This window comes from Rousettus aegyptiacus, unplaced genomic scaffold (genome assembly GCF_014176215.1).
Source record: "Rousettus aegyptiacus isolate mRouAeg1 unplaced genomic scaffold, mRouAeg1.p scaffold_m13_p_2, whole genome shotgun sequence".
In the NCBI taxonomy this organism is placed as follows: Eukaryota; Metazoa; Chordata; class Mammalia; order Chiroptera; family Pteropodidae; genus Rousettus; species Rousettus aegyptiacus.
Window position 1 is genome coordinate 65,248,967 of NW_023416295.1, and position 18,736 is coordinate 65,267,702.

At 32.0% G+C, this 18,736-nt stretch overlaps 1 protein-coding gene across 1 annotated transcript in view; it reads right to left on the reverse strand.

Annotated features, from left to right (window-relative positions):
- Positions 1–18,736, reverse strand: part of ACVR2A (activin A receptor type 2A) — a 79,851-nt gene that overhangs the window by 22,254 nt on the left and 38,861 nt on the right. The window contains exons 2-4 of the mRNA XM_016151145.2: positions 12,464–12,671; positions 8,437–8,546; positions 8,100–8,254 (exon numbers count right to left, since the gene is read on the reverse strand). Of these exons, the coding sequence (XP_016006631.1) occupies positions 8,100–8,254; positions 8,437–8,546; positions 12,464–12,671 (473 nt within the window). The remainder of the gene's footprint in view (positions 1–8,099; positions 8,255–8,436; positions 8,547–12,463; positions 12,672–18,736) is intronic.

The following is an 18,736-nucleotide window of genomic DNA, read 5'->3' on the forward strand; positions in this document are numbered from 1 at the left end:
AACAGTGTTCATATCAGGACAAATGTTTCTGAGCTAGGGAAAGCAAGACATTATACATGAATAGATTCAATAATATTGATACTGTCAAATGCGTAGCCATGATTCTATCCAATTATATCCTCAAAATTCCTTTGTGATATCAAGTCCTACTTCCTACAGTGTCTCTCATCTAACTCTTCTGGAAAGCGAAGATAGACCAAAGTGGATGAAATTAGCATTGTGAATACGTTCCCTAAGAAGTGGTTAGCTCCTCAGGGGTTAAAGGTCTAAAAGATGTAGGCATGATCATTCTCCTTTTGGTTGCCACTCAGAAGCATGGGTTGATTACTGGTATAAAAAGTTTTATTTTTATTTATTTTAGCATTTGTATTCTGCAAGTAAGGCTGAAAAAAAAGAAAAAGTACCATGCCATACATTAATAAATTGTGATGTGGTAGAGTGGCTATGTTAATCTATAAACCTATATATACTCACTATAAAAATTATTTTAAATGTAATTTATGCACTCCAAACTCTCCCTTTATCCAACTTTAGTTTTTTATGGACTCCACCTGATTACCTACCAAAATAACCCATCCAATTAAAATTAGTTCAATGGATAATAATCCTTGGAGGTAAATGCTCAAGCACATGCCACTCAGCAAGACTGACTCTAGGCCAAGTCACTTCACCTATCTGTGCTTCGATTTTCTGATCCTATATAGTGGAATTAAGAAAACAGAATTTATATCATGGGGTATTGAAAGAATAAATGAGTTAATACGTATAAAGTGCTCTGTGTGATGCTTGATAGAGTACTCAGAATGAAATCTTTTATTAAACTAAATTAATTTCAGAATACTGGCATATATCTACAATGGTTTCACCAAAAATGATACCTTTTGAGTACAATTTTGAAGTTGTTACTGTGTTAGTAATAACAGTTAACACTTATTAACAACTTAACATTAGCTAAGCGCCCCAGATATGGCTCTTTTCCTAATTACTACAAAACTAGAATCAGATATTTATCCTCCTTTCTTCCTTCTCTGCCCAAAATTACTGAAGAAACTCCCTTCTTACTCTCATTATCCCTCACTTCCAAGCTGCAAAGTCAAACCATCAATCAACCAACATACTTTTTGTTCACCTACATATCAACTGTGGACTCCTAAAGGGCCAGCAAGGACTGTATGGATGCCACTTACCACTATACATCCAGCATGGTGTCTGGCACACATAGGCACTCAAGTATTCAGTGAGTGATTAAGCAAAAGCAAACAAAACAAACCAACAATCAAACTTGAGAACCTCCACGCCTGATACAAGCAGCTTTCAATAACGAATGGACTTTTTCATTTTTATAATTTCGAATTAATAGAAAAAGATTTGACAGTGATAAAGTATCTGGGAATGAAGGAACAGATCTAGGACGAGATCCAGGAAATAAAGAACAGAGAGAAAAGCAAACCCACCTCTTCCTCTCTATCGTATCTCCCTGCCAGACAAGAAAAAAAGAGAAATAATGTACTCTGGTCTATATGTATCAGTCCTATTTGTAAACTGGCAGACTGGGCTCTCCATAGGTCAAAGGAGAACTAACTCAAAATTTTTCAATTTAAATGAAAGTCAGGGTTAGAAATAAGGTGCTCTGATTAATTTTAATGTGCATCTTTAACTTGTTTTAAGCTTTTAATAAAGCACTTTTTTTCTTTCTTCCCTTTTTGCTTCTGAACACAAAATTTCAGCTAATCTCCAAGTGGGCCTGTCTGTGCATTGGTAAGTGAAACAATTTATATACACCTAAGGAAAGTAATTTTTTGTCAAGCTGAATGTTTATGGGTAATTTATGACACTTCTCTCACCATTAGTGTAGAAGTATATATAAAAGTTGTAATTTAGGTTACCAATACAAAAACTATCACACGCAAAGGTGGAACACAGAAGAAAGACATGTGCAGTGGTCCTGCACTATTTCTTAGTCATACACACACACACGCACACGCACACGCACACACACACAAATGCTCAAGTGTAAGACAACAGCGTTACCTTATCATATTTTAAGCATGGTAAAATAACTTAAAAATATTTGTGAAATGTAGGTTCCAGCTCTTAGCAGAAACCTAACAAAACCTTAAGCTAATAAAACAACAAATTTTGTTATTTTTTGAACATACATTAAAGTTCCACTAAATTTCGCTTAAAATAACATCATGTCATCAGAATGAGATCAATTATTAGTACTGAGCTGAAAAACTGTCCTCAGAATACACTGTGGATTAACATATTATAGTTTATAAATGAGAAGGAAAAGCATATACTCAAACAAATGAGATTCGAGAAAGGTGTCAAATGATACACACCAACCTGTTAAAATTGGTTATTTCAAGAAAGTGATAAAAGTAAAAAGAGGAAGAACAAATGATTTTCTCCCCTTTGAGGGAGGGGTACACGTCTTTCTGTATAATTTATCTTGTTACAACAATAAAGTACTTATAGTTAATTTTTAAATAGAGAATTTTAAAAAAGAGAAAGTGAAAGATAGAAAAAACAAGAGATGTGTTGGCAAACTCCAACCCTTTAGCAGTCGACCTATTTCGAGAACTGCTTCTATAGATGTAATATTTATTTTGCATGTATAATTAAATATTAGCATATTAAGTACTCAACAAAATTTAGTAAAGTTCCCCTGTATCCTCCCCAAATAAAGAAGCATAGTTCCCTAAATTGACTTGGATGAATGATGCTAATACCACCTTTTCAGTCTTTTATTAATTTTAAATGGGTACATAGAAAGACATATTCAACAGGACAATCCTACAAAGCATTTTCACAGGTGGCTTGGTTTCTCGGTGCATAGTAATTCAACATAGCATAAAACAACAACCTATTATTACTTTAATATTAAAGTCGACAGAATTATTCTGAATGCCCAACTCTGTATCTCAAACAACTGAAAGTCTTTAGTCCTTATCAGACCAAAACCTACGCAAAAATGTCACGATGTAAGGACTTTAGAGACCAATGTCATTTAAAAAGTATTAATGTTGCAATACTGTAGTGCTATATATGTAGCCTTTAAAAATTTAACAAGCAGCCCACTTTGTACCTTGTTAAATGGCAGGTAATTTTTAGCCCCTAAAATGCATTTTCTTATCAAGTGGTATTTTTATCAAAATAAATATAGATCTTATAAGCAGGAAACTTATACTCACATGGTTATGAAAGCAATGCAAATAGTTTTATTGAAACCACATTAACCCTAACCACAATAACTTCTTAATAATAGAGTCGGTACATCAATTCTCTCATATTCGTGACTCACTGGCACTAGAAAAACCAGTTTGTGTTCAGTTTACTCACTACAGATTATAAGAGCATCTTCCTACATGTGGAAAGATGGCAAAAGGTGACCTACGTGATACAAATTAAAAGGATGCTTCAAAATAATAATTATAGAAATAATTTAATAATGGCATTCTCTTGTAAAAGGCCAGAATATTTCAACATATTTTATCCAAGAAATATGGCCTCAAGATTCATCTTAAAGCAAAACCCTAAGGCAAGTGAATGTTTATTAAATGAATCCCTGGGCATACTGCATAATCCTCTTAGTATAACTTTTTTTTTTTTTATCACTTTATTTTTTTCAGCTTTACTGAGGTATAATCAACAAATAAAATTTTAAGATATTTAAAATGACGATTTTATATATGTATACATTGTGAAGGAATTCCTCCTCCTCCATTGAGTTAACACATTCAACACTTCAAATATTTAATTTTTAGGGGGGAGGAAGGTGAGAATATTTACGTTCTACTCTCTTAGCGAACTTCATCATAGTATATAATTCTAAATGCAACAAAGTCAATTCAGCAATTCGCCACTTACAGAATGGTTATTACATACAAATGCTGTATGAGGTACAGTAGTGACTACAGTACACCCCTTGTATTCAAGGAGCTTACAATCAAGTAGGAAAATGAAATGTGCACAAATGACCAGAGCCTCTCTCAACTGGGGTCACTCATGTGAATTACAGAAGGGTGAAACTGACTTGAGCACTATTTTCTCAATTCTTTCAAGGAGGATGCATAACTTATACCAATCTAGATGCATATGATGGATGCCTTAGGGTGTAACAAGAGAAAAGAATCAAAAGGCAGACAAGGTACATCATGCTCCAAAGTCTGTATTCTTTGCTATGATCACTGAGAGCCCTCAAATATTTTTAAGCACAGAATATAATCAGACATGTAAAATACTATTCTACAGCAACAATATAGATGAGGAGAGAGAACTGGAAGCAAGAACTCCAACTATGAAATTATGAAAATAATCTCAGCCTTGGCTGTAATAATGTCCTGGGCTACAACAAAGATCCGGGAGGATAAAGAGGAAAATAAAAAGAACTTGGTAAATGACAGGACCAAGACTAGGAGAAGCAGTTGTCTACAAGGTTTTCAATCAGGATGACCGGGAAGCCAGTGATACCATGAAACAATGTTAGAAACACAGTAGTTTACAGTTCATAAAAAAAAAAAAAAAAAAAAAGAATGGCTTCGATAAAAATAAAATAAATAACAACACAATAGTAAAAATATCTTTTTATAGGCCTTTTACTATGCTAACATTTATTTTAAAACAAATATATTTAACTAAGAACCATAATTAAAAACCAGATTTTAAAAAGCATGTATAGTCCCCTATATCACATCTTTTGAATAAAATTTTAATAAAACCAGAAAAAAATCCTAAACAACTTTGTCTTAGAAATAGAGAATCCCACTATTTAACTGCCAGAACCAGCTTATTAAGAGGATATATGTGGATATCTCTTAGTCCTCCAGAATATCCCATAGGACTGATCATTTATTTCCCAAGGAGAAAAAAAGACTGAGATCAAACCAATGAATGAGCACAGTATATGTAACTTTAGCTCTTGCTCTGCTGAAAATCATTGTAAATTCTTAAGTATAGTTCTTACTGAAGAAATGACTTGTCAGTAAGACATCACCAGGATAAATAAGACTAACCTCTTAAAACAGACCAGTTAATCCACAAACCTGCCACTAGGCATAGCTCTAAGGAAGTTTCCCTAATAAAAGGAATGACAAAATTTATATCATTGTCTAAAAGTATTCAAAGAATTTCAAGAAAAAGTGTTCTAGAAATCCATAACAAAAATGTAAGATCTTTTCCTAACTGTTCTTGGAATTAAACTTTAAATATTGGTACATTAATATGAGATAAAATACAGAAGTTACTTTAGGATTTCAAACGTGTATTATGTCTCCCCTATCTACTTCTATCCCTCAAAAAAGTCTTGAATGCCTACTAGGCATTGGCATTATCAACTCAGACTCACAGAAATCTTTGCCTAAAATCTGATCAATGTTCATAAACCCTATTCTAAAATGAAATGTGCTAAGAAATTTTTAATGGAAAACACATGAATAGGACCTTCTATACATCTATAACTTATTTATTTTCCCTTTTGTCCTATGGGAGACAATGTGATCATATTATTGCTGTTTAGCAGTCAAACTATTTAACAACCAAAAGAAGGAGAACAAATTAGCCTTTAGAATGATTCTGAGATGCCAGGAATGTTTATTAAATTATGTGAAACACCCAAGGCAACCACTTTCTGGAAAAAAGAGGCAGAACAGTATAAGCAATAAGAGTAAAGATTTAGTTGTCAGAGTCCCTGGTTCAGATTTCAGCTCTGATATTTGTGAGCTTTGCTGTCTCAATTTCTTTATCTATAAAATAGGGATTACACTACATAAACAACCCTGTGAGGTAAATCAAATCAGTGCTTTCCATACCTGGCTGGTCACCAGAATCACCTGGGAAACTTACAAGAAACTAATATTCCGGGCCCCGTTCCATACTTTCAGGGGTGTAGTGCACGAATTTGTATTTTTTAACTAATTCTAAAGATGATCCTCATATACCAGTCACAATTTGAAAATCATTGGAAAAAATTATATATCTGAAGTATTTTTAAGATTCTTATCTAATTTATGTATTTCTACAAATATATTACTTACAAGTACTCTAAGTACTTGTTCTAGTACTTGTCAATGTTCAATAAATGCTTGATGTAATAATTATCAATAATTATTTTGAAATAGAGAAAACTGGGTATTTTGTAACAAAATGGCCCCTAAATAGTTTTGCAGAACTATTTTGCATAACTTTCTAAGACATAATAAAGATGTCATAAGTGAAGAAGTTCCACATTGGTGATAATGCTCCTTTTCCACAATATAGCTTATGACAGAAGGAAACTATAAAATCAGGCATGTCTTGTATTTTTAATAACAAAGCTTGACCAGGTCATTCCATCAAAAAAAAACCTTCAAATTCATTTCTTATTTCTCAGTAATTCATACAATTCATCCAAATTCACCACAGAACAATGCAATTACTAAATAAATGTGCACAATAACATTAACCATATCTAAAACAAATACCTAAAACTCACGGAGATGGATAATATTGGTTCTTAATTATGAATAACAATTGCGCCTTTCCTTTATTAAAGTCTAAACCCTTGAATTCATTAGCCTCTCTAAATTAGCCTCATATACAAGATATTCAGCCCTTAAAAAAGAATTCCAACCATAGTTTTGTATCATTGTTGTACAAATCAGTGTTATCTATAAGATTATATTATTATTATTAGAGTTCTATTAAGAAACAACAAATCTATTTTTAAATGTAGTTTCCAGTTTGTTTCTATTATACTACAAACTGAGGGTACATTCAGATACCACTATAGTACTTAGTACTCTTTCTCCTAAATGTAGATATTGAATAAAAATAGAAGGTAAAGTGCATCCTATGGTCATTTGGAGGATGACACTAAAATTTTTTATTTTAAAATACTTTTTAGAGAAGATATTTAATACATCCACAACTTAGTCACTAATGTATAAAAGTTAAGATATTTCAGCTGTACAAAACAGTGTATTTACCTAATTGAATAAGGTATTTTGCTTTGGGGTTTATTTCTACATATACACATCTTACAAAGATTATGGGGATCAATGACCTAATGCTAACAGATTGCTGCAAGTACTGAAAAAGAAGTATGTTATGTAAATAAAGCTTAAAGAGAAGAAATTTTTTGGTTATTAAATTATAGGTCTTTACCATTTTCTTCTATCAAGTTTTAACCATTAATCTTACTGGTATTAGAGAAACAAACCAAGAGATCCAGAAGACCGAGGTAATCTGATCTTAAGAGTTAAAAGAAACCTAGTAAAAACTAGTGTTTAAAGATGTCTCAAGAAAGAATAACCAAAAGCTATCACCTTATCTCAGTCTGTAGAATATCAACTATTCATATTAAAGTCCTTGTAAAGCCAGGGGCCAGTGCCAACTGTCTACATGACAGAGAATGAGGAAAATTTCATCAATTTAATGTGATTACCCACCACACCTACATTTTCAGATATATTCCAGGCCAGGGGAGTAGGATTCAAAAGCATTAAAAAGGTTTTAATCTTCAGTATACACTTGATTAGCTGCAAACAAAAAATATAATACTTGGAACTACCAACAATACATGACAAAAAAACGTTGCTCTTCTGTTTCTTTCCTCCAAAACCACTTTTTAATGGATATATCTTCCTGATGCCTTTGTAAAACTCCACACTTTCTTGGTTACCTTTCTGGGTCCCTCCCCATGGTAAGATGAGTATTTTGGTCAAATAGTCTTGAAAAAGGCACCAAATTTTAAGAATGGAGGAGAGAAAGGAAGGAAAAAGAAGGGTCATGATATCATTCCTCCATCATCAATCACTTTTCAAGAAGCTAAGCAGGGTGTATCTCAAACAGTAAAGTACAACAATGACAATAAAACTTTCTCAAGGAGCACAGGATGGGAACATCCTTCAATATACTCTACCTCAACCACAAAGTGAGAAAAGTTTAGGACATAACAAATTAATGTTTGCAAAATTAGCTATAGTTCCCATGATAATAAACATTCAAAAATTAACTCCAAAGAAAAATTATTGGTAACAACCTAGTGGGTTCACCATAGTAATATTCCTTAAAAATAAACAATTTAAAACAGTACAAAGTACAAATCAATAACTTACTTGAGTTGGAACAAGCACAGGAGGGTAGGCCATCTTATGATGCCTATACACCCAAAACGCACAAATGATAATCCCCGCAATCAGCATAAGCGGCACCAGGGAATAGAGCAATATGCTGTAATAGGGCGGCTTGGGGGTAACTGGGTTTGAAGTCGCTGTGGAAAGGGGAGAAAAACAGCTCAGATTTGGTCTACAAAACTCTACAGTACTTAATATAGGGTCAAAATTTAGAAGAAAAATAAGAGTAATAAAACTAAGAAGTAAATTATTCCATCAACATAAATATGCTTTGTTTTCAATGTACTAAACAGATTTCTTATCTTCCCTGTATACTTACGCTGTGTGACTTCCATCTCAGGAAAGTAAGAAAATCTTTCGTTACACATATTCCCTTCACAGCAACAAAAATATACTTCAGGGCTGTCTTTTTTTTCTATACAATCAGTCCTATAAATAAACAAAAGAGGAATAATTAGAATCAATATTACTATACTGAATCTACATTAAGTATTTTTCTAAAGTTCTCAGAGATAAGTCCTTTATAGTCAACTTCAAGATTTTTTTTAATAGCCAACGTTCAATTCTTAAAATTCGAAACTGTTCCTGGAATCCTGTTATTAAACGTCATCAGAAGAAAATCATCAGCAGATTTTATAACAATCACACTGACTCCTTGAGACTACGGAATACAAAAACTGAACATTATATATAAAACTGTATGTGAGTACATATAAATACATATATATATATACACACACACATATGCATACACATAAATACAGAAACACAAAATGATGCAAGTTTATACCTCATACCAGAACATATCTCAGTATCAGAGACCCAAACTAGGTAGGCCTGGGAATTAAGAGTGTCATTTTTTTTTGTAACAATAAGATTTAAATTCCCTGAACACAATGAACAGGGTTAAGATAAGCAACAAGTAAAAAACAATATGCAACAACAAATAAGAGAACCTAGTAACTCAAAAACTGATTAGTTAGGCTGATTTGGGCAGCCTTCTACATAGGACCTCAATTGCTGAAAAGATAGGGATTTAGCCCCTAGTACAAATGCTAATCAACCACTAAGAAACAGCTATAGAGTAGTCCCCCCTTATCCACAGGGAATACGTTCGAAGACCCCAGTGGATGCTTGAAACTGAGAATAGTACTGAACCTTACATATATATATATTGTTTTTTTCCCTTTACAAATGATATCTATCATAAAGTTTAATTAATAAATTAGGCACGGTAAGAGATTAACAACAGTAATAATAAACTAAAACAATGATAACGATACACTATAATAAAAGTTATGTGAATATGGTCTCTCTCTCTCTCTCTCTCTCTCTGATAACTGATCTGATAATCAAGATGCCTACTAAGTGACTAACAGGCAAGTAGACAATGTGCAAATGCTGGATAAAGGGATGATTCAAGTCCCAGGCGGGGTAGGACGGCACAAGATTTCGTCTGAACACTCAGAACGGCATGCATTTTTAAAATGTATAAATTGTTTATTTCTGGAATTTCCCATTCAATATTTTGGGGCTGGAAAATGACACTTAATTGCCAACAGTAACTGAAATCACGAAAAGCAAAACTGTGAAAAAGGGGGTACTGCTGTACCTATTTTTTTTAATTGAACATCTAAATATTACTAATAAACATCAGGTAATTTAAAGATATATCTTACGGGTAAATTGAAAGCTTTTGTGATAGTTGTTAGGATGATATGGTTGAATTTAACTTTAAAATGAAAAACTCAATACTTCAGGGAGAATGCAACTTTAACAAAATTCAAACTTTAAAATGAAATCTATACAAATATTTATCGAGTAGAAAGTAAAAGAAAAATTAAAGCTAATTTTTAAGAATATATAGAGAAAAGTATATATAAATGTAAATTTAGTATTTAGAATTATGCCTCAAATTATGTTAACATGATTAAATACCTAGCCTAATTAATTCTAGAAAATTACTTTTCGCCTTCCAATTTCATTCTTCTTTTTACTACTCTTTTCCTTCACACTTTAACATTTCTTGAATCTTTTTTTCTTTAATGTCCTTAATGTTTTTTAATCAAACTCAGAGCACAAAAACAAAAATTCACATGTTTTTAAATTAGCATATGACCCCTAGAAACAAAGCCAGTAATTATCACTGTAAAGGCAAGCATTTGCACTGAACAATCCACTCTCCATTATCTAGTAAAGTTTAACCTACAGCAGTACTGTTTTATGTCAGAAGCATATTAGCTTTTTACTACAAAGAACAAGGATCTCTGATTTCAATTGATCAGTGATAGTTTTAGATAAAAATAACACTCAAATCTCATTATTTCCCCAACTTCTTCCTACTTATCTTTTCTTTTTAAACTGAGATATAACTGATATATGATATATTATTTTTCAGGTATATGACATAATGATTTGATATCTGTATATATTGTGAAATGATCACCACACTAAGTCTAGCTAATACCCATCACCACACATAATTATAATTTTTTTTTCCTTGTGATGGGAACTTTTAAGATCTACTCTCTTAGCAACTTTCAAATATACAACACACTATTATTAACTATAGTCACCATGCTGGTATGTTATATCCCCAGAACCTATTGGTTTTATAACTGGAAATGTGCACCTTTTGACCCCTTTCACTCATTTCACATACCCCTCACCCCCAGTCCCTGGCAACCACCTATGGTTGGTTCTCGGTATCTATGAGGGGTTTTATTATTTTTTTTTTTTAAGACTCCACATTTAAGTGAGATCATAGGGTACTGGTTTTTCTCTGTCTGACTTATTCACTTAGCATAATGCCATTAAGGTTCAACCTCGTAGTTACAAATAGCAAGATTTCTTTCTTTTTATGGCTGAATAATATTCCATTTTGTGTGTGTGTGTGCATGCACGCACATCTTTATATCACATAGATTGCTTCCACATCTTGGCTATTATAAATAATTCTGCAATGGACATGGGAATGCATATATCTTTTTGATTTGGCATTTTCATATTCTTTGGATATAAACTCAGAATTAGAATTACTGAATCATATGGTAATTTTATTTTTTTAATTTTTTGAGAAACCTGAAATACTGTTTTCTTAGTGACTCTATTTATCTTTCATAAGAGCAAATATCACTTGATGATCACCTCTGTTAATAGAGAGGCTAATAATCGAAATGCAGCTAAAATGTTTAATTATGGAGAAATAATCCCTGGAAAATTCACAGAGTTAGAAGTATACCTTAAATACTAAATATGTACTTAAATAACTATTGTAATTTCTCCTGAAAAGTGGTGCTAATTCAATTGATGAACTTATTCAATGCATTTTACTAGTAAATACATATGGCCAACCTACCAGAGATTCATAGTAATCAACTGGGGCTCCTGAAAGCAGATCAGGAAGCATCTAGTATTCCATGATTACAACAGTTTTGGGCTCCAAGAAGTCTGGTTATCTAGGACTTTATAGCCTCTGCCAGTTATCAGCACCCATCCACAGTAAGAATCCTGTGGCCCAGACAGTTTAAGTGATCAGCCCTTATCTATGGGATTCCTTACAGAAAGATCACCAACAGTCAATAACATGTCCACTGTTTTATTCCCAGTACAAAATAAAACAATTTAAGAAAAATCTTTTAAATAAAATGTAGCTTTCTAAGAGGACTGTGTTAGTTCTGATGTAATTCTGAACGTCGAGTTAAAATGTCTCTTGGGGTAAAGAACAAAGGCCTATTTTGCAAGGAAAAAAATGCAGTAAGATCAATTTCTTCCAGATACATTAAGAAGAAAACTAAAAGGAAATTAAATACTACGATTAAGCTCTATTCTCCTTACAGACAGATTTTCAACAGATATGCTCACTTTTAAAGCAATTTTAAAAATCCTTTTTCCTTAAAATTTGGCATTTAAAAAAATGCTAACAAATCCTAACAATATAGGGAAAGAAATGTTTCTTATCTACAGTTCTCACTATCTGGTCAATTATTCAAAGTGTATCAAAGATAAAACATGAACACACCATATTGATTTTATTACTTTAAAACATATATCTTGTCATCAGAGAATGTTATTATGGTCTTCATAATTCTATCTTAAAAAAAGAAAAATGTAAGTGAAACTCCATATAACATTTTATCATTTTAGGGTATAAAATATATTGATGTGTCATCTGTATATATTGTGGAACAATCACCATAAGTCTAGTTAACATCCATCACCACACATAGCTATGTTGTTTTCCCCTTGTGATGAGAACTTATAAGATCTATCTACTCTCTTGCAACTTAAAAAAAGGGAGGGTGGAATTATTTAACACTATCATAAAAATTTAAATGTTTCCTTACCTGTCATAGCAGTTGATATCATCCAGCCAACAACCTTGCTTCACTATTTCAATAGAACCAGAAATATTCTTCCACGTAGCAAAACAATGTCGCCGTTTGTCTTTGTCACCATAACAGGGTTCAACACCAGTTCGATTGGTTTTATCTCTTTCCCAATTAGCATTATAGAAAATACACTCCTGAGTTTCTGATCTACCAAGTATAGCACCTATAAGATTAAAAAATATATATATATGTATATATATATAAACACACATACATGTTAACTGTACAAGCTCTTAAAATATGAGACCCAGCACACCAACTTCAAATCTTCCTAAAATGCCAAAAAATTTACTGTCTTCCCAGTGTTATAACATTGTGTTTAGGTTTCCAGGTCAATAACTGTACTTTGAGAATAATAAACATATTAATAGAAAGTGAGTACATATATCACAAGATTTCTCTGGAAAACGTCAATTTTACTTTACTTAAAAATGCCCTTGATAAAAAGTAATATTGTTAATTTTATCAAATCTTAACCTTTGAGTACACTTCTATTCTGTGTGACAAAATGGGAACTAAGCAAAAGCACTTCTGCTGCATACTGCAATAAAATGGTTGCCTAAAGAAAAAGCCCTTGAATGATTGATTTGTGAACTAAACCAAACATGGTTATTCAGTCTTGGGTATCTAGCAAACATGTTCTCAAAAATGAACTAAATAAACCTGTTAAACTTCAAAAAGACAACTGACAGTGTGTATCACCAATGATAAACTTTGAGCTTTCAACCAAAATTAAGAATTTTAGCAACCACTACCATTAAATGCATGATACCTTCCCAATACTTAAAGAACTTTCTAATAAGATAAGTAATAATATTAACAAATGTTACTTTTAAATGCTGAATAGCAAAATGTGCCAATATTCAGAAAGTCTATATAATTCAGAGAACCAATATTTTTCAAATGAATCATATGTGATGTTAAAAAGCATTCATGTGGAAAAAATTCCATCCAATGTTCAAGAGAACCTAATACATTTTAATGTTACAAAAGACAGAAAGTTCATTAATGGTTTCTGATTCTGCACTATAACTTTTAAGAAACTATCTCTTATATTATATGAAAAAGCAAGAGAACAGAAATACCCAAATTAATTCTGGAAAAGACATACAAAAGAAAATCCATACTACCTGCTTTTAAGACTTACTAAAAGGTTCAGCAATCATGATAGTGTGGTCTTAGTGAGAAGACAGACACATGCACCAATGGTACGGAACAGAGAATCTAGAAATAGACCCACACTTATATAGTCAATTGATACACAGCAAAGGTACCAATGCATTTCAATAGAGAAAACAATGTGTTTCAACAACTGATGCTGGAACAATTAGATATCTATATGCAAAAACAGAAACTTGACTCATACCTCATGCCACATACAAAAATTAACTCTAAAGATATCACAGACCTAAATAAAATCTAAAACTACAAAACTTCCAGGAAAAAAATGGAAAATCTTTGTGACTGTAAGTTATGAAAGATTTAAGACACAAAACAAATGAGCATAAAAGAAAACTGATAAGTCGATCTCCATTAAAATAAAAACTCTTCGAAAGTTAAGGGAAAAAGTCACAGATGAAAATACTTGCAAATTATTTACTAAAAAAACCCCTGATATTCAGAATATAGAAAGGCCTCTTGCAACTCATATTAAAAAAAAAAATGCACTACTCAATTTTTTAAAAAATAGGTAAGAGTCAAATAGATACTTTGCCAAAGACATATAAATGGAAAATACTACACAAAAAGATACTCAATATCATTCACCATTAGGAAAATGCAAATTAAACTAAATCTAATATTGATTAGGATAACTAAAAAAAACCCAAAATGGACAATTTCTGGTAAATATGTAGAGCAACTGAGTCTTTCACACATTGGTGGTGAAAATGCAAAAACGGTCCAGCAGCTTTTAAGTCTGACAGCTTCTTACAGTTAAATCTACACCTGCTATACTACCAAGCAATCACATGCCTAGACATTTACCAAAGAAATGAAAACATAAGTCCATGCAAAAATCTGTGTATGAATGGTTAAAGTGGCCTTATTTATAATCACCAAAAACTAGAAACAATACCATATTCAGCTCTGGTAATGCATAAATATCCATACAAGAAAAAGAAATTAACTAGTGATAGCTGTAACAACATGGATGAATCTCAAACACATTATGTTAAATGAAAGAAGAAAGACTGAAAGGTTACATATCACATGATTCCATTCATTTATATGATACTTTGAAAAGACAAAAAATCACTATGGTGACAAAAATCAGATTAGATGTTGCCCGAAGCTGGGAGTAAGGGAAGAGCGCTGACTACAAAAGGGCAAAAGGAAACTTTTGAGGATGATGAAAAGATTCTACAATTTGACTGTAGTGACAGTTATATGATTGTATGGTTAATCAAAACTCATAAAATGTATATATAAAAAAAGACATTTTAGTATATGTAAACTGTACTTCAATAAACCTGACTTAAAAACCTGAGTTTTGGTATAGTAGCAAAGAAAAACAACCAAAATCTTGATCTATAAAAGCAATTAAAATGCTCATTTTTCTAATTATATATCTGTGTACGGCCAGATTTCCTTCATATCAAAACAACATATAACAAACTGAATGGATAAACACAAGAATCCGTGGTTTTTTCTCGCTAAAACAATCATTAAAAAGGTTTACAAAAATTTCGCTAAATTTTTTTGTTTTGAAAAATATTTTTCATAAAAATCTGTTCTTTTGTTAATGGATTATTGCCACTATTAAATATTTTTTAAATTTCATCTTAATTTCTAATGTGATAAATATTGACAGATATAAACCACATTTAAAAGGTTCTTTGTAGTTATAAATTTTTTTTAGTCTGTAGTTCTGAAACCAAGAAGTTTGAGAACTGCTGCTCTATAATGTACTAGCACAGAGATCTAACAGCTGCTAGAATCTGTGGCAGTAATAGTGCTGTGAACTTCCTCTCAGCTATGTTAGAAAATAACAGCATGAGCTGAGATATTGTAAATTATAGCTGGTAACTCTGTGCCCATTCCAGTCTATAAAAGAAGGGCTGCCACTCCTATTCATCTGTATATCAACAGTAGCCACTTTCTAAATTATTCCTTTTCAGAAACTTGTTAAAATATTAACAAAAAAAGTTTTCTCCTTTACTAAATAGCCCAAAGCAATCATTCACTGCTCACATTATGTTAAAACAGGGAATGGCAAACTTTTTTTGTAAAGGGCCAGACAAGTAAATATTTTAGGCTTTCTAGGCCATATGGTCTCTGTGACAACTATTCAATTCTGCCGTTGTGGCACAAAAGCATCCATAAGATAGTAAATGAACAGGCATGATTATGTTACAATAAAACTTTATTTATGAACTCTGAAAACTGAATCTGATGTAATTTTCACAAAATAGTATTCTTTTTTTCCATTTTTTTAAAACCATTTAAAAATGTAAAAATCATTCCTTGTTCACAGGCTGGATTTGGCTCACAGGCTGTGTATGGTCAGCTACCTCTGGAAAAAAATGTACTAATTCCTACACTATAGGTTAACGTGCCTTTTGTTTGCTTTTTTTTTATTGGGGAGGGGTCCTCTGTGAATTATCACTTGTGTAATTCATGTTAAAAACCACTATGAATTATTTTTAATTTCCAACAGAAGATTCCATCAAGGCATATAAATACCATTTAAACTAAAGAAACTTGATCCCCCCAAAAAAATATTGCATACGGCAGAAATGCCAACTAGGTTTCATCTTTGGTGTCAATTCCAATCAGTTAATAATGGCTTCCTGGCAGTGTACTGAGAAAGCTTTTGAGGTAAAGGATTTTGAGGTATGGAAGGAGGCAGAGCAACATCAGTGTCTTATCTGCCTCCTCTGGTCTGAGAAGAGATAAATGAATGACCATTTTATTTAAAACAAACAAACAAACAAAAAAAAAAAAACACTTCTTAATTTTTAAAAATAAATAAGATTTCAGGATGATTTTCTAGATCTGGATTATCACTTGATTGATATTTTCTACAGGCAGAAAAATGACTGCTTATCGGAAAAACTGACAAACTTGCTGATTCTGTAATCAGTCTCTTACATCATATCCCTAGCTGAATACTAAATATAATAACATGACGATCATGAAAATAACTCAAATTTTATGTATTTTTGTGTTCTTAAGCTCATATTGACTTTAAAAGTGTAATTCTAAAAAGGATGGTAGAAGTTACCAATATACACTAATTTTTAATAGCATGTCCCAATTTAAAAATTTCTGAAACTTTAAATTCCTATGTATAGGTCTATTTTATCAAAGTAATTCCAAATAGTTAATACTATTTTCAAAAAAATCAAACAGGCATAAAAGGTTTGGGTACAGGATTTAGTACAATGGTTCTTAACCAATGATTTGTATCAGAATCCCCTATATTATGTTTGAGGGCCATTTTGTAGGCCCTGGAAATAGCCAGCTGAAAAGTACACCAGGAAGGAGTGCGGGGAACACACAGAGTGTGTATATATGTATTTATTTTCCTTTGGCAAAGACCCACTGGTGATCTTATGTTTCTCCTTAGTTAAGTACCAGTGACTTAGTAAACTATAACCTGAACTTGGAATTTAGGTCACAAACTGTGACCTTGAACAAGTTACCACACATTTTCACTATTTCTATAATCTGATTCAATTTCCACAATCATTCTATAATTAATATTATGGATAATTCCACAGTTTCATAATCCACACTCATCCTAGTTATAGTAAATTGAGAAGCCTAGTCATAGAATCCAGTATTAGACTTAATTTAGATAACTGTTCTACTTCCAAAGTACTGCCGATGCATTAATGACTGGTATTGACCACTGTTTTTCCTATCATTAAAAAAGAAAAAAAAAAAAAGGTGCAATACAAGGCATTTGATATTTGGTATATCACTTGCCACAGAAAAGACCTATAAAAGTCATATTCAAATTTAAAACACTCCTCCTATAAGGAAAAAGTAAATTTCACCTAAAAGCTGCATCTGAGGGTTTTGTTTTTTAAAAGCGTCAAGTATTAAAATAATACACCAACACTAATTTTATACAATGTCTTCCAGAAACAGAAAAGGAACCACTTCACAACTAATGTTATGAGGCCAGTATTACCTTGATATAAAAATAGTACAAAAGAAAAGAGAAATGCAGATTAATATTTCTCATTAACTGAGATGTAAAAGTCTTCAACAAAATTTTAGTAGAGAGAATCCAACAATGTATTTTATTTTAAATTCTACACCAGAACTAAGTGGGATTTAGGTAAGCAAGGTTGGTACGATATTTCAAAATCAATAAATACAATCTAGTAAATCAAAAGGCTAAATTTGAATAAAAAAAATCATGACCCATCAGTACACCAAAAATAAGAAGGGAGCTTCCTCAAACTCACAAAGAACATCTACCAAAAAAACCCTACAGCTAACATACTTAATGGTGAAGATTTGAATGCTTTCCTTCTAAGATCAGAAATATGTCAATGATGTCTACTCTTGCCACCTTTATATAACAGAGCGCTGAAAGTTCTAGCTATTGCAATGAGGCAAGAAAAAGAAATTAAGGGCATACCAATTGAAAAATCAGATATAAATCTGTTTCTATTTGCAGATAGAATAACTATCTAAAAAATTAAAGGAATCTTCAAAAAAACAAAAAATGCTAGAACTAGGGAGTTCAGTAAGGTCACAGAATACAAGATCAACACATAGAAATCAATTACATTTCTATGTACTGACAATGAACAAATAGAACTGAAATTAAAAATGCAATACCAGTTACAATTGCTCCTAGGAAAATAAAATATTATATATAATCTAACAAAACATGCATAGGATCTGTATCATGAAGATTATAAAATTCTGCTGAGAGAAATCAAAGAACTAAAACTTAGACATATACTGTGTTCATGGATTGGAAGACTCAACATAGTAAAGATGTCAGTTCTCTCTAAACTATTGTATAGGTTTAAACCAATTTATCTCAAAATCTCAACAATTTCTTTGTAGACATAAATGAGTTTATTCGAAAATTTTTGAAAAAGAAGAATAAAGTGGGAGAAATCACTCTTCCTGATCTCAAGGCTTACCATACATAACTGCAGTAAGCCTGACAATGTGGTACTGGCAGAGAGACAGACACAAGATCAATTAGGAGATAGAGAACCTAGAAATAGACCCACACAAATATGCCCAACTAATTTT